Source organism: Aspergillus pseudotamarii (assembly GCF_009193445.1).
Source record: "Aspergillus pseudotamarii strain CBS 117625 unplaced genomic scaffold BDV38scaffold_70, whole genome shotgun sequence".
Taxonomy (NCBI): Eukaryota; Fungi; Ascomycota; class Eurotiomycetes; order Eurotiales; family Aspergillaceae; genus Aspergillus; species Aspergillus pseudotamarii.
In genome coordinates, this window is record NW_022475084.1 from 175,311 (window position 1) to 192,833 (window position 17,523).

Sequence of the window (17,523 nt, forward strand, 5' to 3'; positions counted from 1 at the left end):
TGGTTGGGGACCGACAATGGCTATGGTTCTTCAGTCCATGTTCAAAACGTGGAGTAATACGCGCGGAAGTGCCGGAAGTGATAGCGAAGTAGTTCGTAGTATATTGAAGGAATAAATGAGGTGGGCAAATGACTGTCGACTGTCATTACAATACAACCATGAACAAAAAAGAATCACCAGGGGAAGTCCGCCCTGTCAGGTCCCCGAATGGCGAAAGATATACTCCAAGGAGAAAAACGTCCAGTACTCAGCTGTACCTGAGGGAAACTGGTGGGCCTTTGCAACATTTAAATGAAACCAAATGTCAGCCAATTTAAATCTTTCTATTTTTTTTTTAGCCTTTTCCCATTTCTCCGCCCGTGTCTTCCATACTACGCCGTACTTAACTTCTAGTAACTGATAACTTATTATTGACTTATTTTACCTCCTCCTCTCTCTCTCTCTCTCTCCGTCTCTGCCCTGTTGATCACTCCCCTGCCAGAGTTGTTTCATTTCTTCCCTTTACCCCATCCCTTGATAGGATGCGATATTCGCTTCCCAACGTACTAACATCATGACTTCTCCCTCCAATGGCGCTTCTTTCAACCATGCGGATCAGCCGGATTCTCAACGATTGCTGCAGCACGATTCAACCCTGACGGTAGCACAATCGGTTTCTCTTACTATCGGGGGTGACTCCCTTCTTGTTGTCGGTACGTGGTTAGGAACCAATGGCTTGTAGAATTCCTTGTTGATTAACTCTGGTGCTACAGACGAGCGCCAAAAGTCAAAAGATCAGCGCGCATGCTGTGGCTTGGTGGCCAAGTCATGTATGTCGCACTGAATACCTTCCTTCCGTTTTCTTTTCTTTTCTTTTATTTTCTCTTTTATTTTCTCTTTGATTTTCTTTCTTGTCGCGCTTTGCTTCACAGGAAGAAAACTTAACACACCCATCGACTCAAAACAAATGTTCAATATGACTGACTGTAACCATTACAGCCAAAACTACCCATTCCATCGGGCTATATAATATTTTGGATGCCGATATTTCCCCTGCGGGCCTAACCATCACCTATGCCCAAGCCGCTACCAAAGACAGCATCTCCGTGGCTGCCCTTGAGTACCCGATCACCGAGAAAGAAAAGACAAATGCGCAGACGTGGGTTTCGCAATTGTTAGACCTTGCATATGGCGAAGCACAACGATATAAAAGACTTAAAGTTCTGGTCAACCCATTTGGCGGTAAAGGTGCAGCCTCTAAGAGCTATCACAAACATGCAGCGCCGGTCTTCGCAGCTGCGCGCTGTGTTGTGGATGTCCAGGAAACAACACATCGGGGCCACGCCACCGAGATTGTGGAGCAAATCGATATTGACGCCTATGATGCTATTGTTTGCTGTTCCGGTGATGGTTTGCCGTACGAGGTCTTCAATGGTCTAGGAAAGAAACCGAATGCTGGAGAAGCACTAGCAAAAGTAGCCGTCGCCATGATCCCCTGCGGCTCTGGCAATGCCATGGCATGGAACCTTTGTGGGACGGGCAATGTTTCAGTGGCAGCGCTTGCGATTGTCAAAGGCCTGAGAACGCCTATGGATCTGGTCTCGCTTACGCAAGGGAACACTCGGACTCTGTCGTTCTTGTCTCAATCCTTCGGTGTCATTGCGGAATCAGACCTGGGAACCGATAACATCCGATGGATGGGGGCTCACCGTTTCACGTACGGTTTCCTTGTACGTATTATGCAACGGACGGTGTACCCATGCGATCTCGCCATCAAGGTGGAGATTGATGATAAAAGAGCGATCAAAGACCATTACAATACATACGCAAATAACCCAGCCCCGCGCCGTTCCCCAGAAGAGACTGCAGGACAGTCCAAGGGTCTTCCCGAGCTTAGATACGGCACGGTCCAAGATGATCTTCCCAAAGATTGGGAAGTTATTCCAGGAGAAGAAATGGGCAACTTTTACGCGGGCAAAATGGCTATTGTGTCCAAGGACACAAATTTCTTTCCAGCCTCCGTGCCCAACGATGGGCTAATGGACATTGTCACCATTAACGGAACAATTTCCCGTACTACGACCCTCAAGATGATGACCGCCATCCCCGAGAATGAGTTCTTTGATATGCCCGATGTCAAGATCCGCAAAGCTGCTGCCTACCGCCTGGTCCCTCGTCAGAAGGAAGGTTATATCAGCGTTGACGGTGAAAGCATCCCGTTCGAAGCTCTCCAGGCTGAAGTCCATAAAGGTCTTGGCACAGTGCTTTCTAAATCGGGACATCTCTACGAGGCAGAGGGCCCGAGGCCCTAATGTCATTGACACAAAGCCCTGCTTCAAGTAAAGACGAAACATGATGGAGAAGCAAGTCGTTAGTGATGTCTTTTGGTTGTATCCATATATTTACTATTACTGGTCTTCGCATTTTATGATACCCGCGCGCAAGACTTTCGAGGAAGCACAGGCATGCTTTTAATGCAATTGGGTTTAAGGCTCTGCTAGCTTGATACCGTGAGCCAGAGCTGGCTAACAGCTATAGCTCGTGATGTAGACAACTATACTATAGAGTTCATGGAAGGACAATTGTTGTTATATATGTATTTCCGAACCAGCAATAAGAGCCTTTAGTGTGAGAAAAAAAATATAATATGCGACCGCCATAATTGTATATAAAGAATTAACACCATGAAACCCCCACAATAGTCATCAAATTTTCTAGTAATACATCGAAATCAATCAAATCCGCCCCATTCCTCGTCACTATCCTCCTCTTCATGCGACTCAACCTTCCGGGTCCGGAATCCCCACTCGATTAATCGCTCATCCTCCAACGTCTCCTTCGCCCGAGTCCTAACAGGCTTGTACGGGCTGTCGGCTCGCAACTTCTCAATAGGTCTCAAGATCAGCTCAATGGGGACATCCCCCTTCGGTTTCCGCACCCCATCAGAACCTTCCTCAAACTCAAGCACCTTCTCCACCTCATCAATCCAGATATCCATAACATGGTACCTCAACCCATCAGGGCCATGAGGCATGGCGACATAATCCTTCTTCTCATCAGTAGGAGGCTGGTCGGGGTCAAAGTTAAGCGGGCAAAGCGGGCCCTCTTCTAAGATCGAGATGTACGACTCCAGTTCTGCCCACTTAGTCTCATCGTTCTGCTCCTCTTCCTCTTCCTCGACAGCCACGCTCTGCTTCTTTCCCTTCGACCGCTTCTTTGACTTTCCGTTCTGTTCAGCCTCCCTCTTCCGCTTCTTGTTGCTGTCCTTGTCCTGCGCGGCCTTTTGTTGCGCGCCCTTCAGGAAAATCTCAAAAGCAACCCCAACATAGAAACGGATCAGAAGCAGGTACTTGTCCAGTCGCAGCCGATCCAGCGAATGGAAGTCTCGGCCAATGGTGATCCAGAATGCGCGCAGGAAACGATGGACAGCGGAGCGGGGGATAGTCGGGACGAGCGAGTAGGAGAGGCTCCGCGCGAGGGCTTGTTGCGTGAGTGGGCGGTCGGAGTGGTAGAAGCCTAATTGAGTCGTTTAGTAGTTTTCTCGATATACAATTGTATTTCAACCTCGGGTTTATGTAGGCACGGGAGCACCGCGGGACGTACAGAAGAACAGGCCCTTCCAGAGTTTGAGGAGTTCGATGAGAGAGAGGTCGGTTCTCGAGCGAAGGAAGAGAGTAAGGGAGTCGGTGGCTTTGTCCCGGATTTTCTTGTCTGCGATACAGGTTAGCTTTGGGTTTGGGGTCGCAAAGGTGGGCATATGCGATTGAGGTGGAGTTTGACTGATTTTGGAACATACCGCTAGATGCGAGCTCCCTGACGAAGGGAGTCTTTTGTAGATCTGTCATGGCTGTAGCTTTGTTGTTTGCTGTAGGTCTAACTGATATGCCGAAGACAATCATACAGACATAATCTTTTTTTTTTTTTAATGTTTGCTCTGTTTGCTCTTGTGATATTTGGGTGGGGTGAGTTCAAAGCTGTGATTGGGCAAAGATGCAAGTGCGCCACTTATAGTCCAAGATCCAACAGGGTGGGGAACGTTGATAACTTACCTAACTTACATTTACAGTACGGACTCAGTACAGAGTATAATTGGAGGTATTTCCATTAGTACTAATACAATTCACGATATATCGTGAGATCGATGAAGCTGGGCCCGCAAGCAGAATTAGATTTTGAGGCTGAAGATACGGAATACTAATACTCGGAAGATAGGTAAAGAGTAACAATATAGGGGGGAAAAAAAACTAAATACCTAGAATAGAAAGTGGCGGCTTGATCATATTGTTATCGGATCACGGGTAGTATCTATAAGACTACGTGAATGAGAGTATAAAATCAGCTTTTGATATCCATACCCCCCAATTCACCCTACTATATATTCAAGTTTGTACGAGCATGCGGTTGCGGAACACAAACTCAGAGCTGGGAGCCCAATCGCTAGGGCTTTTTCAGGTCCATAAGCTTCCTCAACTTTCAGCGCCAACGAATCTTCTGTGTCGCATCCGGCAGGTCGCAGCATTCCCTTTCTGTATGACCCCTGGTGGCTCCATAGGTACAGACATAACGACCACTCAGGTTAAGAAGATGCAATTCACTAGTGCGGAAATCCTGGGGTTTGCTCCACAGAAAGGTTTTCTGAGGCATTTGGATCTCGATATCAATGACATCACCACTTACCGCGGGACGAATTGAACGCCAGCCTGCAAGCTAATTAGCAAACCATCATGCCATCATAAACAGAGTCAGTCAATGTAGGTTGCAATACACTAGTGATGAATTTTGTTACACACGCAATGCGTGGCCTTCCTTATATGGCATTGTTACGCCCAAATGTTGCTGTCCGTCTTCTCGACTTCTATGCCTGGCTTCAATTGCATTCTACTTACATCATTCTTGTGCACCATTGGTGATCTAACAACGTGAACATAAATTCACACCCACCCTGCCCAACACTTGACATCTTTTCTAGTTGATTCATATTTATCACAAGAGTCTGGATTGACGATTAGCGATGACAGAGGAGAAACGCACCGGCAGCAGCCGGTCAAGTTCGATCCAAGAGGATGCGACAGACATGAGACAGCAGTACCGGCGAAGGGGGTCAAAATTCGACGATGCCTCGGTCTTCGAGAGTATTAATCCCGAAAACAGAGCGGAATTGACGCGCATTGCGTCAAACTTCCCCTTGCAACGTCGCGCGACTAGCTCTCAGGAGAGCGAATCTCGTCTCCAACGCAGAGATACGCTTGAGGATATTGGCCTCGATCACCCTTCCCTGGATCCTACCAGTGGTCAATTTGACCAGTATAAATGGACTCGCATGAGACTGAAGCTGATGGATAAGGAAGGCATTCCACGCCCTCCTTCGACTGGAGTCGTATTTCAGAATCTAAATGTGTCTGGGTCAGGCTCGGCGTTGCAATATCAGAGCACCGTGGGATCAATTTTGTTAGAGCCTTTCCGCCCACAGGGATGGCTGAGCTTTGCGAAAAAGTCCCCGGAGAAGCACATCTTGCGCAATTTTGATGGTCTCCTAAAGAGCGGCGAGATGCTGATTGTTCTGGGGAGGCCTGGTAGCGGCTGTTCGACGTTTCTTAAAACATTGTGTGGGCAGCTGCATGGCTTAAAGTTTCAGGAAAGCTCTGAGATACAGTACAATGGGGTTTCCATGGAGAAGATGCATAAAGAGTTCAAGGGTGAGGTTCTATACAACCAAGAGGTGGATAAGCATTTCCCTCATTTGACCGTAGGGCAAACGTTGGAATTTGCTGCAGCGGCAAGAACCCCCGAGAATAGGTTACTTGGGCTCAAGCGACAGGAGTTTGCTAAGCACATCACCAAGGTTGCGATGGCTGTATTTGGCCTACTTCATACATACAACACAAAGGGTATTATGTGCAAACTAGAACCCCTCCTGAGAGTCGAAGTAGCTAATACCGGTGCACAGTGGGTGATGATTATATTCGAGGTGTTTCAGGGGGTGAAAGAAAGCGAGTTAGGTCAGTATGCCCTGTATATCATGATTGCTAGTGCTTCCCTGACTTGCATACAGTATAGCTGAAATGGCACGTAAGTAATAAGTCGCTCTTACTTTTGGTGACTTTGCAATTGACATTATACCAGTTTCTGGTGCACCTATGGGAGCATGGGATAACAGTACCAGAGGTCTGGACTCTGCAAGCGCATTGGAGTTTGTCAAAGCGCTGCGGCTATCCTCCAACCTGGTTGGCACAAGCCATGCGGTTGCAATTTATCAAGCCTCACAGGCAATCTATGATGTCTTTGACAAAGCTATCGTTCTATACGAAGGACGAGAGATTTATTTTGGACCATGTGAAGAAGCAAGAGACTACTTCACCGGTATGGGCTGGCATTGTCCACCACGCCAAACTACTGGGGATTTCTTGACAGCCGTTACGAACCCGCAGGAGCGTCAAGCACGGGATGGAATGGAGAGCAAGGTCCCTCGCACCCCAGATGAATTTGAGAAGTACTGGAAAAGGAGCCCCCAATATGCCGCGCTCCAGCGAGAAATCGATGAGTATCATATGGAGTTCCCAGTGGGAGGAGAAGCGGAGCAAAACTTTGGAGAAATGAAGAGAGTTAAACAGGCAAAGCATGTTCGACCGGAGAGCCCTTATATAATCTCAATTCCGATGCAAATCAAACTCTGCACAATCAGAGCTTATCAGCGGTATTTATCCATTCCTTGATCCTTCCACTACGCTTATTGCAATCATTTCTATACTGACCAGCTTAGACTCTGGAATGACAAGCCCTCCACACTGACAACGGTCCTCGGGAGAATTTTCATGGCTCTTATAATTGGTTCCATGTATTTCGGGTGAGTGTTTCTATACCATCCTTATTTCTAGTACATTTCTAACTTTCATAGAACACCCACTGCTTCGGCCGGATTCTATAGCAAAGGGGCCGCTCTTTTCTTTGCTGTCTTGTGCGTATGCCCTTGGATATCATATATTGTCATAGTGACCTAAATGATCTTATGAAAGACCCAAATCCCGAACTAACCTCGCTGTTTAGAATGAATGCTCTCATCAGTATCACCGAGATCAACTCTCTCTATGACCAGCGTCCTATAGTTGAGAAGCAGGCGTCCTACGCTTTTGTCCACCCTTTCACTGAAGCATTTGGGGGCATCGTAAGCGATATACCAGTGAAGCTGGTCTCAGCTGTGATTTTCAACATCATCTTCTACTTCCTGGCCGGATTGGTAGGTAACGACTAGCCATCCTATATAGAAGTTGCTAATACAAGCATACAGCGATATGAGCCGTCCCAATTTTTTATTTTCTTTTTATTTACGTTTCTCAGTACACTCGCAATGTCGGGGATCTTTCGGACCCTTGCAGCTGCAACCAAGACCCTCGCGCAAGCTATGGCCATGGCTGGTGTATTAGTTCTAGCCATCGTCATCTATACAGGCTTCGTAATTCCTGTTCCACAGATGCATGACATCCCGTGGTTTAGCTGGATCCGATGGATTAACCCCATCTTCTACACGTTTGAGTCCATGATAGCCAATGAATTCCATGGTCGACAGTTCATATGCTCGCAGTTTGTGCCTGCTTACCCAAGTCTTAGTGGAGATTCCTTTATCTGCTCCGTCAGAGGTGCTGTTGCAGGGGAAAGGACTGTTTCTGGGGACGCTTTCATTGAATCGCAGTATAGGTACACATACACGCACGAATGGAGGAATCTTGGCATTCTGATAGGCTTCTGGATCTTCTTCTCCGTGATCTATCTACTAGCCACGGAGATAAATTCCCAGACTTCTTCAAAGGCTGAGTTCTTGGTGTTTCGACGGGGCCATGTGCCAGCACATATGCGCAACCTTGACAAAACCCAAGGTGACTCTGGATCTACAGAAGTCGCTCAGTCGCATAAAGAGAAGGAAACTGAGAATGCTGCATCCGTTATACCAAAGCAGCGGAGCATATTTACCTGGCGAAATGTGTGCTATGATATCCCTGTCAAAGGGGGGCAGCGGCGTCTATTAGACCATGTCTCCGGGTGGGTTAAACCTGGTACACTTACCGCATTGATGGGTGTATCAGGGGCTGGTAAAACGACCTTGCTTGACGTTCTCGCTAAGCGTGTTTCTATCGGCGTCGTGACAGGTGACATGCTAGTAGACGGAAAAACGCTTGACAATAGCTTCCAGAGGAAAACAGGGTATGTGCAGCAGCAAGATCTCCACCTTGCCACAACAACTGTGAGGGAGGCGCTACGGTTCAGTGCACTCCTACGTCAGCCAAAATCAGTCTCGAAGAAGGAGAAGTACGATTATGTCGAGGAAGTTATAGAGATGCTCAATATGCAAGACTTTGCTGGCGCTATTGTTGGGACACCGGGTGAAGGCTTGAACGTTGAGCAGAGGAAGCTTTTGACGATTGGGGTGGAGTTGGCTGCAAAGCCTGAATTGCTGATTTTCCTTGATGAACCAACTAGTGGTCTTGACTCTCAGAGTTCCTGGTCTATTGTAGCCTTCCTGCGGAAGCTCGCAGACCATGGCCAAGCAGTGCTTTCTACGATTCACCAGCCGAGTGCGCTTTTGTTTCAGCAGTTTGACCGTCTCTTATTTCTAGCAAAGGGCGGAAAGACTGTCTATTTCGGAGAAATCGGCGACCAGTCTCGCACTCTACTTGACTATTTTGAAGGCAATGGGGCAAGAGCCTGCGGTTCGGAAGAGAATGTAAGTGTATGCTTTCGTCTTCATTGATAACATACTAACATGGGAAAGCCGGCCGAATATATGCTGGAAATTATCGGAGCCGGTGCCTCTGGTAAAGCCTCAAAGGACTGGTCTGCCGTATGGAATGAAAGCCGCGAATCTGGTGATGTCCAAAAGGAGATTGACAGGATCTATCAAGAGAGAGCTTCAGCATCCAATAGTGATGGCGACACCCGTCACGGAAAACCTGCGGAATACGCCATGCCGTTTACGTACCAGCTGTGGTACGTAACTCATCGTGTCTTCCAACAGTATTGGCGAGAGCCTGCCTACATATGGGCCAAGATTCTTCTTGCTACCCTCTCGTCGCTTTTCATTGGCTTCACATTCTTCAAGCCCAATAGCAGCCAGCAGGGATTCCAGGACATCTTGTTCAGTGCCTTTATGCTGACTTCCATATTCTCAACATTGGTACAACAGTATGTGACAGCCTCATGCCCTTATTTGTAATTACGAGCTAACACAGATATCAGAATCATGCCAAAATTCGTGGTCCAACGATCCCTATACGAAGTAAGGGAGCGACCATCGAAGGCATATTCATGGGCAGCGTTCCTTATCGCCAACGTAATGGTTGAGATACCTTACCAGATATTTGCCGGAGTAATCTCATGGGCATGCTACTATTATCCTATCTACGGTGCCAGCCAGGCATCTCACCGGCAAGGTCTCATGTTACTCTTCGTCATCCAGTTCTACATGTTCACCTCGACATTCGCAACATTCATTATATCCGCACTGCCCGACGCAGAGACAGGAGGTACCATCGCAACATTGTTATTCATCATGGCCACCACCTTCAATGGTGTCATGCAACCACCGAACGCTCTCCCCGGATTCTGGATCTTCATGTATCGAGTATCCCCCTTAACATACCTAATCGCGGGCATGACAGCAACAGGATTACACGGCCGGGCAATCCGATGTGACACAGCCGAACTAAGCGTCTTCAACCCACCCTCCGGCTCAACCTGTGGTGACTACCTAGCCCCGTATCTCCAGTCAGCACCAGGCGTGCTGTACAACCCCAGCGCAACACAAGGATGCGAGTACTGTCAGCTTCGCAATGCCGACCAATACCTAGCCAGCAGTAACATCTGTAAGTACTTCAACCGGAATCTAGGCCACAGGCTAACTAGTGGACAGACTACAGTGAGAGGTGGCGAAATTACGGACTGGGCTGGGCTTACATCGGCTTCAATGTCATGGGTACTGTTGCTCTGTATTACCTCTTCCGAGTTAAGCATTATAACCCCACTAGCTTGGTGCGGGGTATTGCGAATGGTGCGAAATTGGTTTGTCGGGTATTTAGGAGACGATCTGGGACGACGCCTAAGGGTAGGGAGGCTGAGAATGGAAGGTTGGTTTGAAAGCATCATGGTGTTTTTCTAAGGAGGGGCGATATATATGTGCTGCATTTGTTTCATAATACTGTTTCATAAATTCATACACACACAAGGTTTAAACTATGTATACTAACGCAACAAAAATGCCATGAATATACAACATTATTGAAATATATGATGAAAGAATGCCGTAGCATCGTCATTTAAGCCACTCTTTAGTGTATGTAGTACATTAGGTGCGTATAGATAACGGGTGAGTTACATACAATCCTAATAAGCTCTTTAATTAATCTATAAAACATGAAACAGACGAGTCTTACAAGTAATGGATCAGATAACCTACCGGTTCAGAGCTACAGCATCATTGGTCTAGTGGTAGAATTCATCGTTGCCATCGATGAGGCCCGTGTTCGATTCACGGATGATGCACGATCTTTTTGAGCAATTTTAATTTTTTTTAATTTTCTTCAAATCACACCCACCTACCTATATCTATATCCATAACACGTACAGGTACTATTGCTATAAACTAAAATATAGGCCCCTGTACCTGTTAAGCTTCCAATTGGTCATCTCATTCTCGTTATAATCCAGTCATGTAACCTTTATATATCTACCATTGTTATCTAGAAAGAGGGTACTGTAACGGACGAGGACTAGATTCATGGTCGTATACCACACAGGCACTCACATTTAAATTAATTAGACTATTCCTATGGAAATAACTGCAGTCAACATATATCGTGATGTTAACATAAGCCGTGGCCAGGAAGAAGGTGGCTATCAGCCAAACCAAACAGCCTGAACAGGGGGTAAATCTGAGCAAGGGCAATAGGTGTGATAGTGGGATTAGGCGACGAAAAGGAGAAAATATGGGGTATTATGCAAATTAAACAATAAACTAGGGGATATCGTGATACTGATTGTCGTTAAATATTCGAAATCTCTCGCAGAATGTGTCAATCTCCGATTTGGGATTTCGACTGGGAATTCCGAGGGATTCGAAGAGTTGGAGCAGCGATTAGCATGACGGAGATGGCCGTGCAACAACCAATCCGTTGATCACATTACCCTGTTTCCATCCTTGATCGACTAAGGGTATATGTTCCTTGAGGATTTTGCCCAAGTAGGCGATTTTTACGCGCTGTGTTTTGGGGATCTGAGTGGGAACGTTGCGCGTTAGTTATGAGATATAACATATGTCTGATTTGACATACCTCAGCCTCCTGTTGTAATTTGCGGGCGATATAAGCAACATTCTGCGTTTTGCCGACAGTCACGACCATGTCAGGCCCGCCTCTATCGCTTAGTCGTGCTTTCACGCGGATTAAATCTCGCTCGCTGACCTTGCCCTTCTCATCTCTGCGACGTTCGGCATCGTCTGCAATAAGTTCGTCCCCCGATTCCTCGTCCAATGATAACTTGCCGTCGTCGGTGTCGAAATCATCTTCTGAGAGGTTGGATTTTACCAAGTTCTCTGGATCGCTCACAATGCATTGTGGTAACCTATAGAGGACTCCTTGCTCATCATAGACACCCTGACACAAGTCACCCGTAGGCACCGTGACTCCGGCAGCGTCAATGATGCTCTGAGCCGTAGTGAGATCACCCGTCTGCATGAGCGAGATCGCCGCAGACAGCGCGGCCCAGATCTCAGGTTTACCCGTCACCCGCGTCTCGAAGAACTCCTTGCGCTCCTGATCTAGCTGCGCACGATTCCACAGTCGTCGCTTGCTATACCAGACATGACGGCGGATAGGGGCGTTGAAATTCTCATTTAGGGGGAGATGATCCGGGGAGGACCGAATGACGACACGCGCCGAGTTAGAAGGGATAGCGGTGGCGGCGGTTGAACTCAATCCACGAGAGGACGCTTCCGGACGGCGCTCTTCGGTGGTTGCCTGGGTTGCATATGCGGAGCGGTTGTCACGCGAAGTGGACAAGCAACAACCCTGTAAGGAAGAAGGTCAAAATAGAGCCACTAAAATGGGGTCTTTAAGATGAAGTTGGTTGACGTGGAGGGGATGCGAGTCTGCAAGGATGGAGCTTGTTTCGCTAATGGGAGGGAACCAATCATTGCGCAAGGTGGAAACAGAGAAAGAGCTTAGCATTAGTGGGGAGGACTGTACCATCTTGTAGATATTGAAGACTGGACTCCATTCAGCCAGAAAGAGTAATGCGAAAAGCTCAAGATTCCCAAGATGCCCTGGTATGGGAATAGAGACGTAGTTGCGGAAGAGTGAAAAAGGGCCGAAGACGAGAACGGAGGTACACCGTTTGGAATGTACTGTTTGTATGTACCTGAGCGGAAATCGTATGACTGACTCTGGGGAATTAATGGCCCACGGTCGAGAACCGTCGCATGACGTATTTGGTATGGACTGATAAGAAGCTGGAATGATAAGCGTCGTGAGGAGGAGATTCGTCTTCTAAACAAGGCGCTGGGAGAGGCTTAGGACAGAAAAGGAGTCCGAAGGGAAAGAAAAGAAAGAGGAAGAGAAGAGGAAGAAGAAAAAGAAGAAGGAGAAGAGAAGGGAGTGTAAAGAATACGATGAATTTTTATAAAAGGAAAATCTGGAGAAGAGGGGGACCGAAAAAAAAAAAAAAAGATTCAATTCTATGATTGAATGAGAGGGGAAAAGGAAGCGTAAGAGGCATACGTATGTATACTATGAATTACTCCGTACTCCGTATATCTTACTCTGAAAAAACCTCACGCTAGGAATTCCCAAAGGATGGTTCGCCGTTAAAAAAAAAAAAAAAAAAACCAAAGCTTACCACTACAAGACTGCATTTATTACCACTGCCTTTGGTAGCCTCTCATCTCTCTTTCTCTCTCCCTTTCTCTCTATAATTCAATTGACCGCTGATTTCGAGAACCTCTCATCCATACTATAGCCAGACCGATGTTTTAGTTGAACGTGAATACGAAGTACTACTACTAATTAAATGTGGTCTCCACCATCCACGCCGTTGCGGGTTTGGTTCTTAATCTTTGCCATTGTGGAGATCTAATTGTGATTCGTCTTCTACTAACTATGCTTGTCACGCGGATCAGCAGTTGAGGTGTTCGTCATCCATCCTTCTAACTCTTTTCATTTCTTTTTTCCTCTAGACCCTTTTCAAATTATATATTGCTTTACCCCGTACAGGGCGTTTCTGTTCCTCTCCTGAAAGACATCTGACATCATATGCAATAGACCACAGTGAGAAAAAGAGAATACTAATCTGGTTGCTCAACTCTCATCATCCTCGTCATCACTTCCAAATATCGCCTTGAAAATTTCCTCGCCTGGTCGCTCCGCCTCCAACGCTTCGTTGCGCTCAGGCTCCACTACGATCGGTTTAGGTTTTTCGACAGCGCCACTGCTAGCGCCTGCTTCAAGCAGAAGTTGATCCATAACTTCCTGCGAGACTAATTCCTTAGGCCCAGTAGTCTGATATCCTGCAGACTGGAACCGACCCCCAGAGGCAGTTTCTGAAGGTTTGATCGGATCGCTGGGGTCCGATTGCACATGGTCCGGAGGTTTTATATTAAACCGCTTGCACAAAAGACGCGTCGGATAGAACGAAATGTTGCTCCGAGTCATCGGCCCAAACATGCCGATCTTTGCGGCCGCTACGGCAGGGTCTTCGGGCTTCTTGGCAGGGTTATAAAGTAACGAATCCGCCGCAGATGATTCCGCCTCATCTGAGGATCCTTTTGGTCCACTGGAGGCAGACGTGAATCGCGACGCTATGGCCCCGGACATCGGTTTGAAGACCTCTGCAGCGCGAGCGAACTCGTGGAGCTCAGCAACCCACTCGTCGGTGCTCGACCCCGAAACCCGATCCGGAAGACTTTCTCGGAGGCCCGCCCGGACTTGGAGGAAAGTTCGATATCGGGATCGCTTATCTGGATCCTCGGCATAAGGCATCCAACCACTGGCCGCTCGGGTCAAAGCCTGAATGGCTACTTGCTTATCCAATTTGGGGACAAGATCCCACAAGTCCTTCCGCTTCTGCGCCTCTGACATTTCGTATCCTTCTGGAGCTTTCTCGCCTAATGCTGGCGGTAGGTCAGTCTTCCCTGTTAGTTTGATGATCCTCTCCCTGGACTCAGGGGTCATCCAATCAAATATAGATTTTCCGGGAAGTTGCGTTTCCCCTAAAAGTGCGGCTCGTGACGTGGGGTCTAAAGAAGAAGCTTTAGCTGCCTCAGCCGTAGAAACGTATTTAGATGCATCCCTGTTTTCTGATGGGGTCTTGCTGCATTTCCAATCTTTAGGAACCTCGGGGGGTGCGTATTTCTTCTCCTGTGCTGAAATCGTTAGGCTAGAGACGCCGTCCGCTAGCACAAATCCATCTAAGGGCAAGCGGCCATCGTGACATTTTCTGAAACCTGTAGAATTCCTAGCGGCAATTGCCTTCTTGGATATAAATACCGGTTTGTTGTTCAATAGAGGGTTTGATGCCACCTTTGGTTTTGCATCTTCTATCAACTTTTTCTTCTTCTTTTTGTCTTTCCCAATGACCCGATTATACGAGATCTGAGGTCCTAATGAATATGGGTCCTCGTCATCTGAACCGGTGTCATTCAGCACACCGACGCCAAATGCCCCGCGCCGCGGCTCCTTTGGGGCTGACCGCTTGGAAACACCTTGAGTGGTCAGTCGCCGCCCAAAGAATGGATCGGCATCTTCATCAGACTCGCCGCCCCCGGCCTTTTGGGAGCCAAGACGAGATTCGCCTTCAAACCCAAGCCCTTTGTGATCTGTCTTATGTATGAAAGCCACCATGCGTGAATTCTCCGGCGCGAACAAGTACGTCTTGTCAGTGCCTCCGCCGCCGTAGACTGCGTCGTCGCCAAGATGAGCTCTGCGTCGAACCTTGGGACCAACGCCCTGGCCCTCTTTCCAGCCCATCTTTTTCAACAATTTGACTCCCATTGTCTCACCGCCACTTTTGAAAAGGTCCATTAGCCCTCCCCGGCGGTTGGGGTCGACATCCGTGGACCCAAACCCGGAAAATTCATCGGTAGTGTTTAGATTTCGAGATTCTTCAGCCTCCCGGATATCCTCTTCGTCCATGAAGTCTTCTACCCGTTGTTGTCGAGCATCTTTTGCTCGGTTCTGTCGCGAGGAAACAAAAGTCGAGGGAGTCCATCCTTCCTTTGATCCGACGGTGTTGAAGTACCTGAAAGAGGCGACCACCTTTAGTGTGCTGTCCAACACTATCCATGAATCGTGAGCTCACCCGGCACTAAATCCACCGGTGAAGGCACCATGGAGGCGTTTCCTTCCCCGGTCATCTGTCACCTCCTGTTTCCAGATCGGCACATAAGATCCATCGTCGCGGACGCCGGCATCCAGCGGCGGAAGAGGAGTCCCGTAAAAGACATAAGGAGACTCCTGTGCCTGTAAATCAGCCTCAAAGGCTGCGCGAGCCCTTTTGCCGGACATTTGCAGGTTATGCGACACTAGACTTTGCCGTTAAAAGCTGGTCATTTTGTAAGGCTAGTGTGATGACATATCAGTCAACCCAGTCCAGAAGAGAAATCAGACACATATGAGCCCAAGCATACCTAAGTAGAGCGGCGCAGTTAATGTGATGCTAAATCCAAGCCCAAGCCCACTACAACGGCGGTAACTTTGGTTGTCGCTGCAACGTGTATTGAAGCCGATGGCACATCAGCTGGGGTCCATCATGGGTCTGTCCAGGCTATATCATGTGACGAGGCGGTGCTCTTTACAGACACGCCACATATATGTGGCGGAAGCACGTGTCACGAGGATGTGTTAGACTCTGTACGGAGTAGATGCCGAGTACTAGTGGTACGGTAAGAAGGTACAAATTGAACTTGGTTGGAATGGATACAACCTAGGCTCTTTCCGAGGGCGAACTCCGCCCCGAACCATCACATTTCTAATGCTTAGTCCGGGTTCCCAGATCACCGTAGTCTAAGACAATGATTCAGTTATCCTTATCAACATTACAAAAGGGGCTTGTGCCCCTAAATACGAGTAGAGTTGTGAATATTTACCTTGCTCTAAATTGACAATGGAAGAAACCCAGCGGCCCAGTTCGCTCGAGAGGTTCGAGGAAGAGACAACAACCTTAATCCTATGCAGTTGGGTATCCTGAAGAATGACGTTGCGGTATGCACCGTTAGATACCCGAATCTATAGAAATGCTTCATTCTTTTCTATTTGTGTTAGGGTTGGTGGTACGGAATAGAGAGAGTGAGAAATTGGAATGCATTAGTGGGCTACCGCTCTGAACCAATTTGAGTTTAGTATTTTGGACCGAGCTACGCACCATGCTCCCAGTTCGGTAGCTACTACGGAGTACTACTCTGTGTTCAATTGGGCTTCGTCCTTACAGACTATACTTATAAATGTACAGATGTATATATGTATATATATGTAAGCCCAGCCTCATTATAGATCGAAAATCCTGTTTTAATCACAGACAATGCCTCCGTGGTGACGTCAAGCTATCATGTACAGTACATCAGGTTCAAGCAACTCTTTTGGTACTCAAGTTCTTTCATTGTCACTTCGATACCACGCTGCCCGAAGCACCACCTTAAACCCCCACGTGAAGGGTTGAGCATATGCACAACGAGTCGTTCAGAATGGATCATACGGATACAGTAAATTCAGATTTCGGTAGTGGCTCACTTGAGTACGAGCCTATAAAAATCATTTCTTGTCACAGCAGTCTTGTAGCTAATAAAGAGCTGATGGGATCATCTGGCTGTTCACAGGTACATAGATGTCATACGGACATACTCCATACATACATACATACATACATACATACATACATACACAATACGAGATACTCGTATTTATGCTTCAGCTTCCCCCCTCCCCCCATGATACCTTATCACAGTGAGTTTAACTTTTTTGCTTTTTTTTAAAAAAATTTTGTTGTCCGTACGCAACCGATATTCGCCTAGCCTTTGAATTTCCCCTGCATATCACCATTGCTAGGGATAATCAAAATTATGTTAGGAGAACAAGGCTACGATGTAGTACTGTACATGATAATTTAAGTAGTAAAATGGGCCATAAATCACCTCCACATGGTGCCCCAATTGGGACAAAACAATAGACTATCGCAATATCGATTACCACGTCCACTTTAAACCCGTGGTACTAAACATAGTACAGATGGTACTAACATACCTGAACGGTACCGTTGTGACTGATTTGCGGCCCCTGGCCCCGTGTCTCTTTCTCCGCAGCCGCATCCATCGTTAAGTCAAACTAACCCACTGCTTGTTTCTCACTACGTATCATCGCACTTGCTTTCTGTTTTTCTCTTTCCTTGTGTTCAGTCTTCCCGGTCCTCCCTCTTTTTTTTTTTTTTTTCTTTTTTTTTTTTTTTTCTTTTTTCTTTTTTTTTTTTTTTATTTGACTCGACTTGTATATGGAGGCGTGTCGATCCGTCTGCTGG

The 17,523-nt window shown here is 47.3% G+C and overlaps 5 protein-coding genes and 1 non-coding gene across 6 annotated transcripts; 3 read left to right on the forward strand and 3 right to left on the reverse strand.

The window, feature by feature from the left end:
- Positions 1 to 338: 338 nt before the first annotated feature.
- Positions 339 to 2,593, forward strand: BDV38DRAFT_192791 (putative sphingosine kinase (SphK)). The gene is made up of 3 exons (XM_032052298.1): positions 339 to 692; positions 753 to 809; positions 979 to 2,593. Exons 1-3 carry the CDS (start codon positions 554 to 556, stop codon positions 2,289 to 2,291), a joined length of 1,509 nt encoding a protein of 502 aa, XP_031909280.1. The 5' UTR covers positions 339 to 553; the 3' UTR covers positions 2,292 to 2,593.
- Positions 2,594 to 2,710: 117 nt separating this feature from the next.
- BDV38DRAFT_287074 (ribosomal RNA processing 1 family protein) lies at positions 2,711 to 3,824 on the reverse strand (the record flags this gene model as incomplete). The annotated part of the gene is made up of 3 exons (XM_032060797.1): positions 2,711 to 3,495; positions 3,583 to 3,690; positions 3,776 to 3,824. The coding sequence occupies 3 exons, from the start codon at positions 3,822 to 3,824 to the stop codon at positions 2,711 to 2,713; spliced, it is 942 nt and encodes a 313-aa protein (XP_031909281.1).
- Positions 3,825 to 4,760: 936 nt separating this feature from the next.
- On the forward strand, positions 4,761 to 10,157 carry BDV38DRAFT_259182 (ABC-2 type transporter-domain-containing protein). Its single transcript, XM_032055803.1, has 11 exons — positions 4,761 to 5,867; positions 5,927 to 5,978; positions 6,032 to 6,048; positions 6,103 to 6,673; positions 6,740 to 6,823; positions 6,875 to 6,934; positions 7,024 to 7,213; positions 7,265 to 8,695; positions 8,744 to 9,153; positions 9,208 to 9,833; positions 9,881 to 10,157. The coding sequence occupies exons 1-11, from the start codon at positions 4,991 to 4,993 to the stop codon at positions 10,102 to 10,104; spliced, it is 4,542 nt and encodes a 1,513-aa protein (XP_031909282.1). The 5' UTR covers positions 4,761 to 4,990; the 3' UTR covers positions 10,105 to 10,157.
- Positions 10,158 to 10,438: 281 nt separating this feature from the next.
- BDV38DRAFT_t205 lies at positions 10,439 to 10,509 on the forward strand. Its single transcript has one exon. It is a non-coding gene; the product is annotated as a tRNA-Gly (tRNA).
- A 177-nt stretch (positions 10,510 to 10,686) lies between these two features.
- On the reverse strand, positions 10,687 to 12,678 carry BDV38DRAFT_259194 (ubiquitin domain-containing protein). The gene is made up of 3 exons (XM_032055804.1): positions 12,210 to 12,678; positions 11,298 to 12,032; positions 10,687 to 11,239 (listed from the first exon to the last, which is right to left on the reverse strand). Exons 1-3 carry the CDS (start codon positions 12,210 to 12,212, stop codon positions 11,102 to 11,104), a joined length of 876 nt encoding a protein of 291 aa, XP_031909283.1. The 5' UTR covers positions 12,213 to 12,678; the 3' UTR covers positions 10,687 to 11,101.
- A 284-nt stretch (positions 12,679 to 12,962) lies between these two features.
- Positions 12,963 to 15,715, reverse strand: BDV38DRAFT_259201 (putative G-patch domain protein). Its single transcript, XM_032055805.1, has 4 exons — positions 15,644 to 15,715; positions 15,316 to 15,575; positions 13,281 to 15,255; positions 12,963 to 13,148 (listed from the first exon to the last, which is right to left on the reverse strand). Exons 2-3 carry the CDS (start codon positions 15,519 to 15,521, stop codon positions 13,317 to 13,319), a joined length of 2,145 nt encoding a protein of 714 aa, XP_031909284.1. The 5' UTR covers positions 15,522 to 15,575; positions 15,644 to 15,715; the 3' UTR covers positions 12,963 to 13,148; positions 13,281 to 13,316.
- Between the last annotated feature and the right edge of the window lie 1,808 nt (positions 15,716 to 17,523).

Excerpts from the sequence above, each read along its gene's own strand:
- BDV38DRAFT_259201 (XM_032055805.1), bottom strand. The coding sequence starts at position 15,521 with ATGTCCGGCAAAAGGGCTCGCGCAGCCTTTGAGGCTGATTTACAGGCA. Across the intron at positions 15,256-15,315 it reads ACCGGTGGATTTAGTGCCGG|GTACTTCAACACCGTCGGAT; the intron begins GTGAGCTCACGA and ends CGCCTCTTTCAG.
- BDV38DRAFT_192791 (XM_032052298.1), top strand. The coding sequence starts at position 554 with ATGACTTCTCCCTCCAATGGCGCTTCTTTCAACCATGCGGATCAGCCG. Across the intron at positions 693-752 it reads TGACTCCCTTCTTGTTGTCG|ACGAGCGCCAAAAGTCAAAA; the intron begins GTACGTGGTTAG and ends CTGGTGCTACAG. Across the intron at positions 810-978 it reads TGGCTTGGTGGCCAAGTCAT|CCAAAACTACCCATTCCATC; the intron begins GTATGTCGCACT and ends TAACCATTACAG.
- BDV38DRAFT_259182 (XM_032055803.1), top strand. The coding sequence starts at position 4,991 with ATGACAGAGGAGAAACGCACCGGCAGCAGCCGGTCAAGTTCGATCCAA. Across the intron at positions 6,674-6,739 it reads ACAATCAGAGCTTATCAGCG|ACTCTGGAATGACAAGCCCT; the intron begins GTATTTATCCAT and ends TGACCAGCTTAG. Across the intron at positions 9,154-9,207 it reads TTCTCAACATTGGTACAACA|AATCATGCCAAAATTCGTGG; the intron begins GTATGTGACAGC and ends CACAGATATCAG.
- BDV38DRAFT_259194 (XM_032055804.1), bottom strand. Across the intron at positions 11,240-11,297 it reads AATTACAACAGGAGGCTGAG|ATCCCCAAAACACAGCGCGT; the intron begins GTATGTCAAATC and ends GTTCCCACTCAG.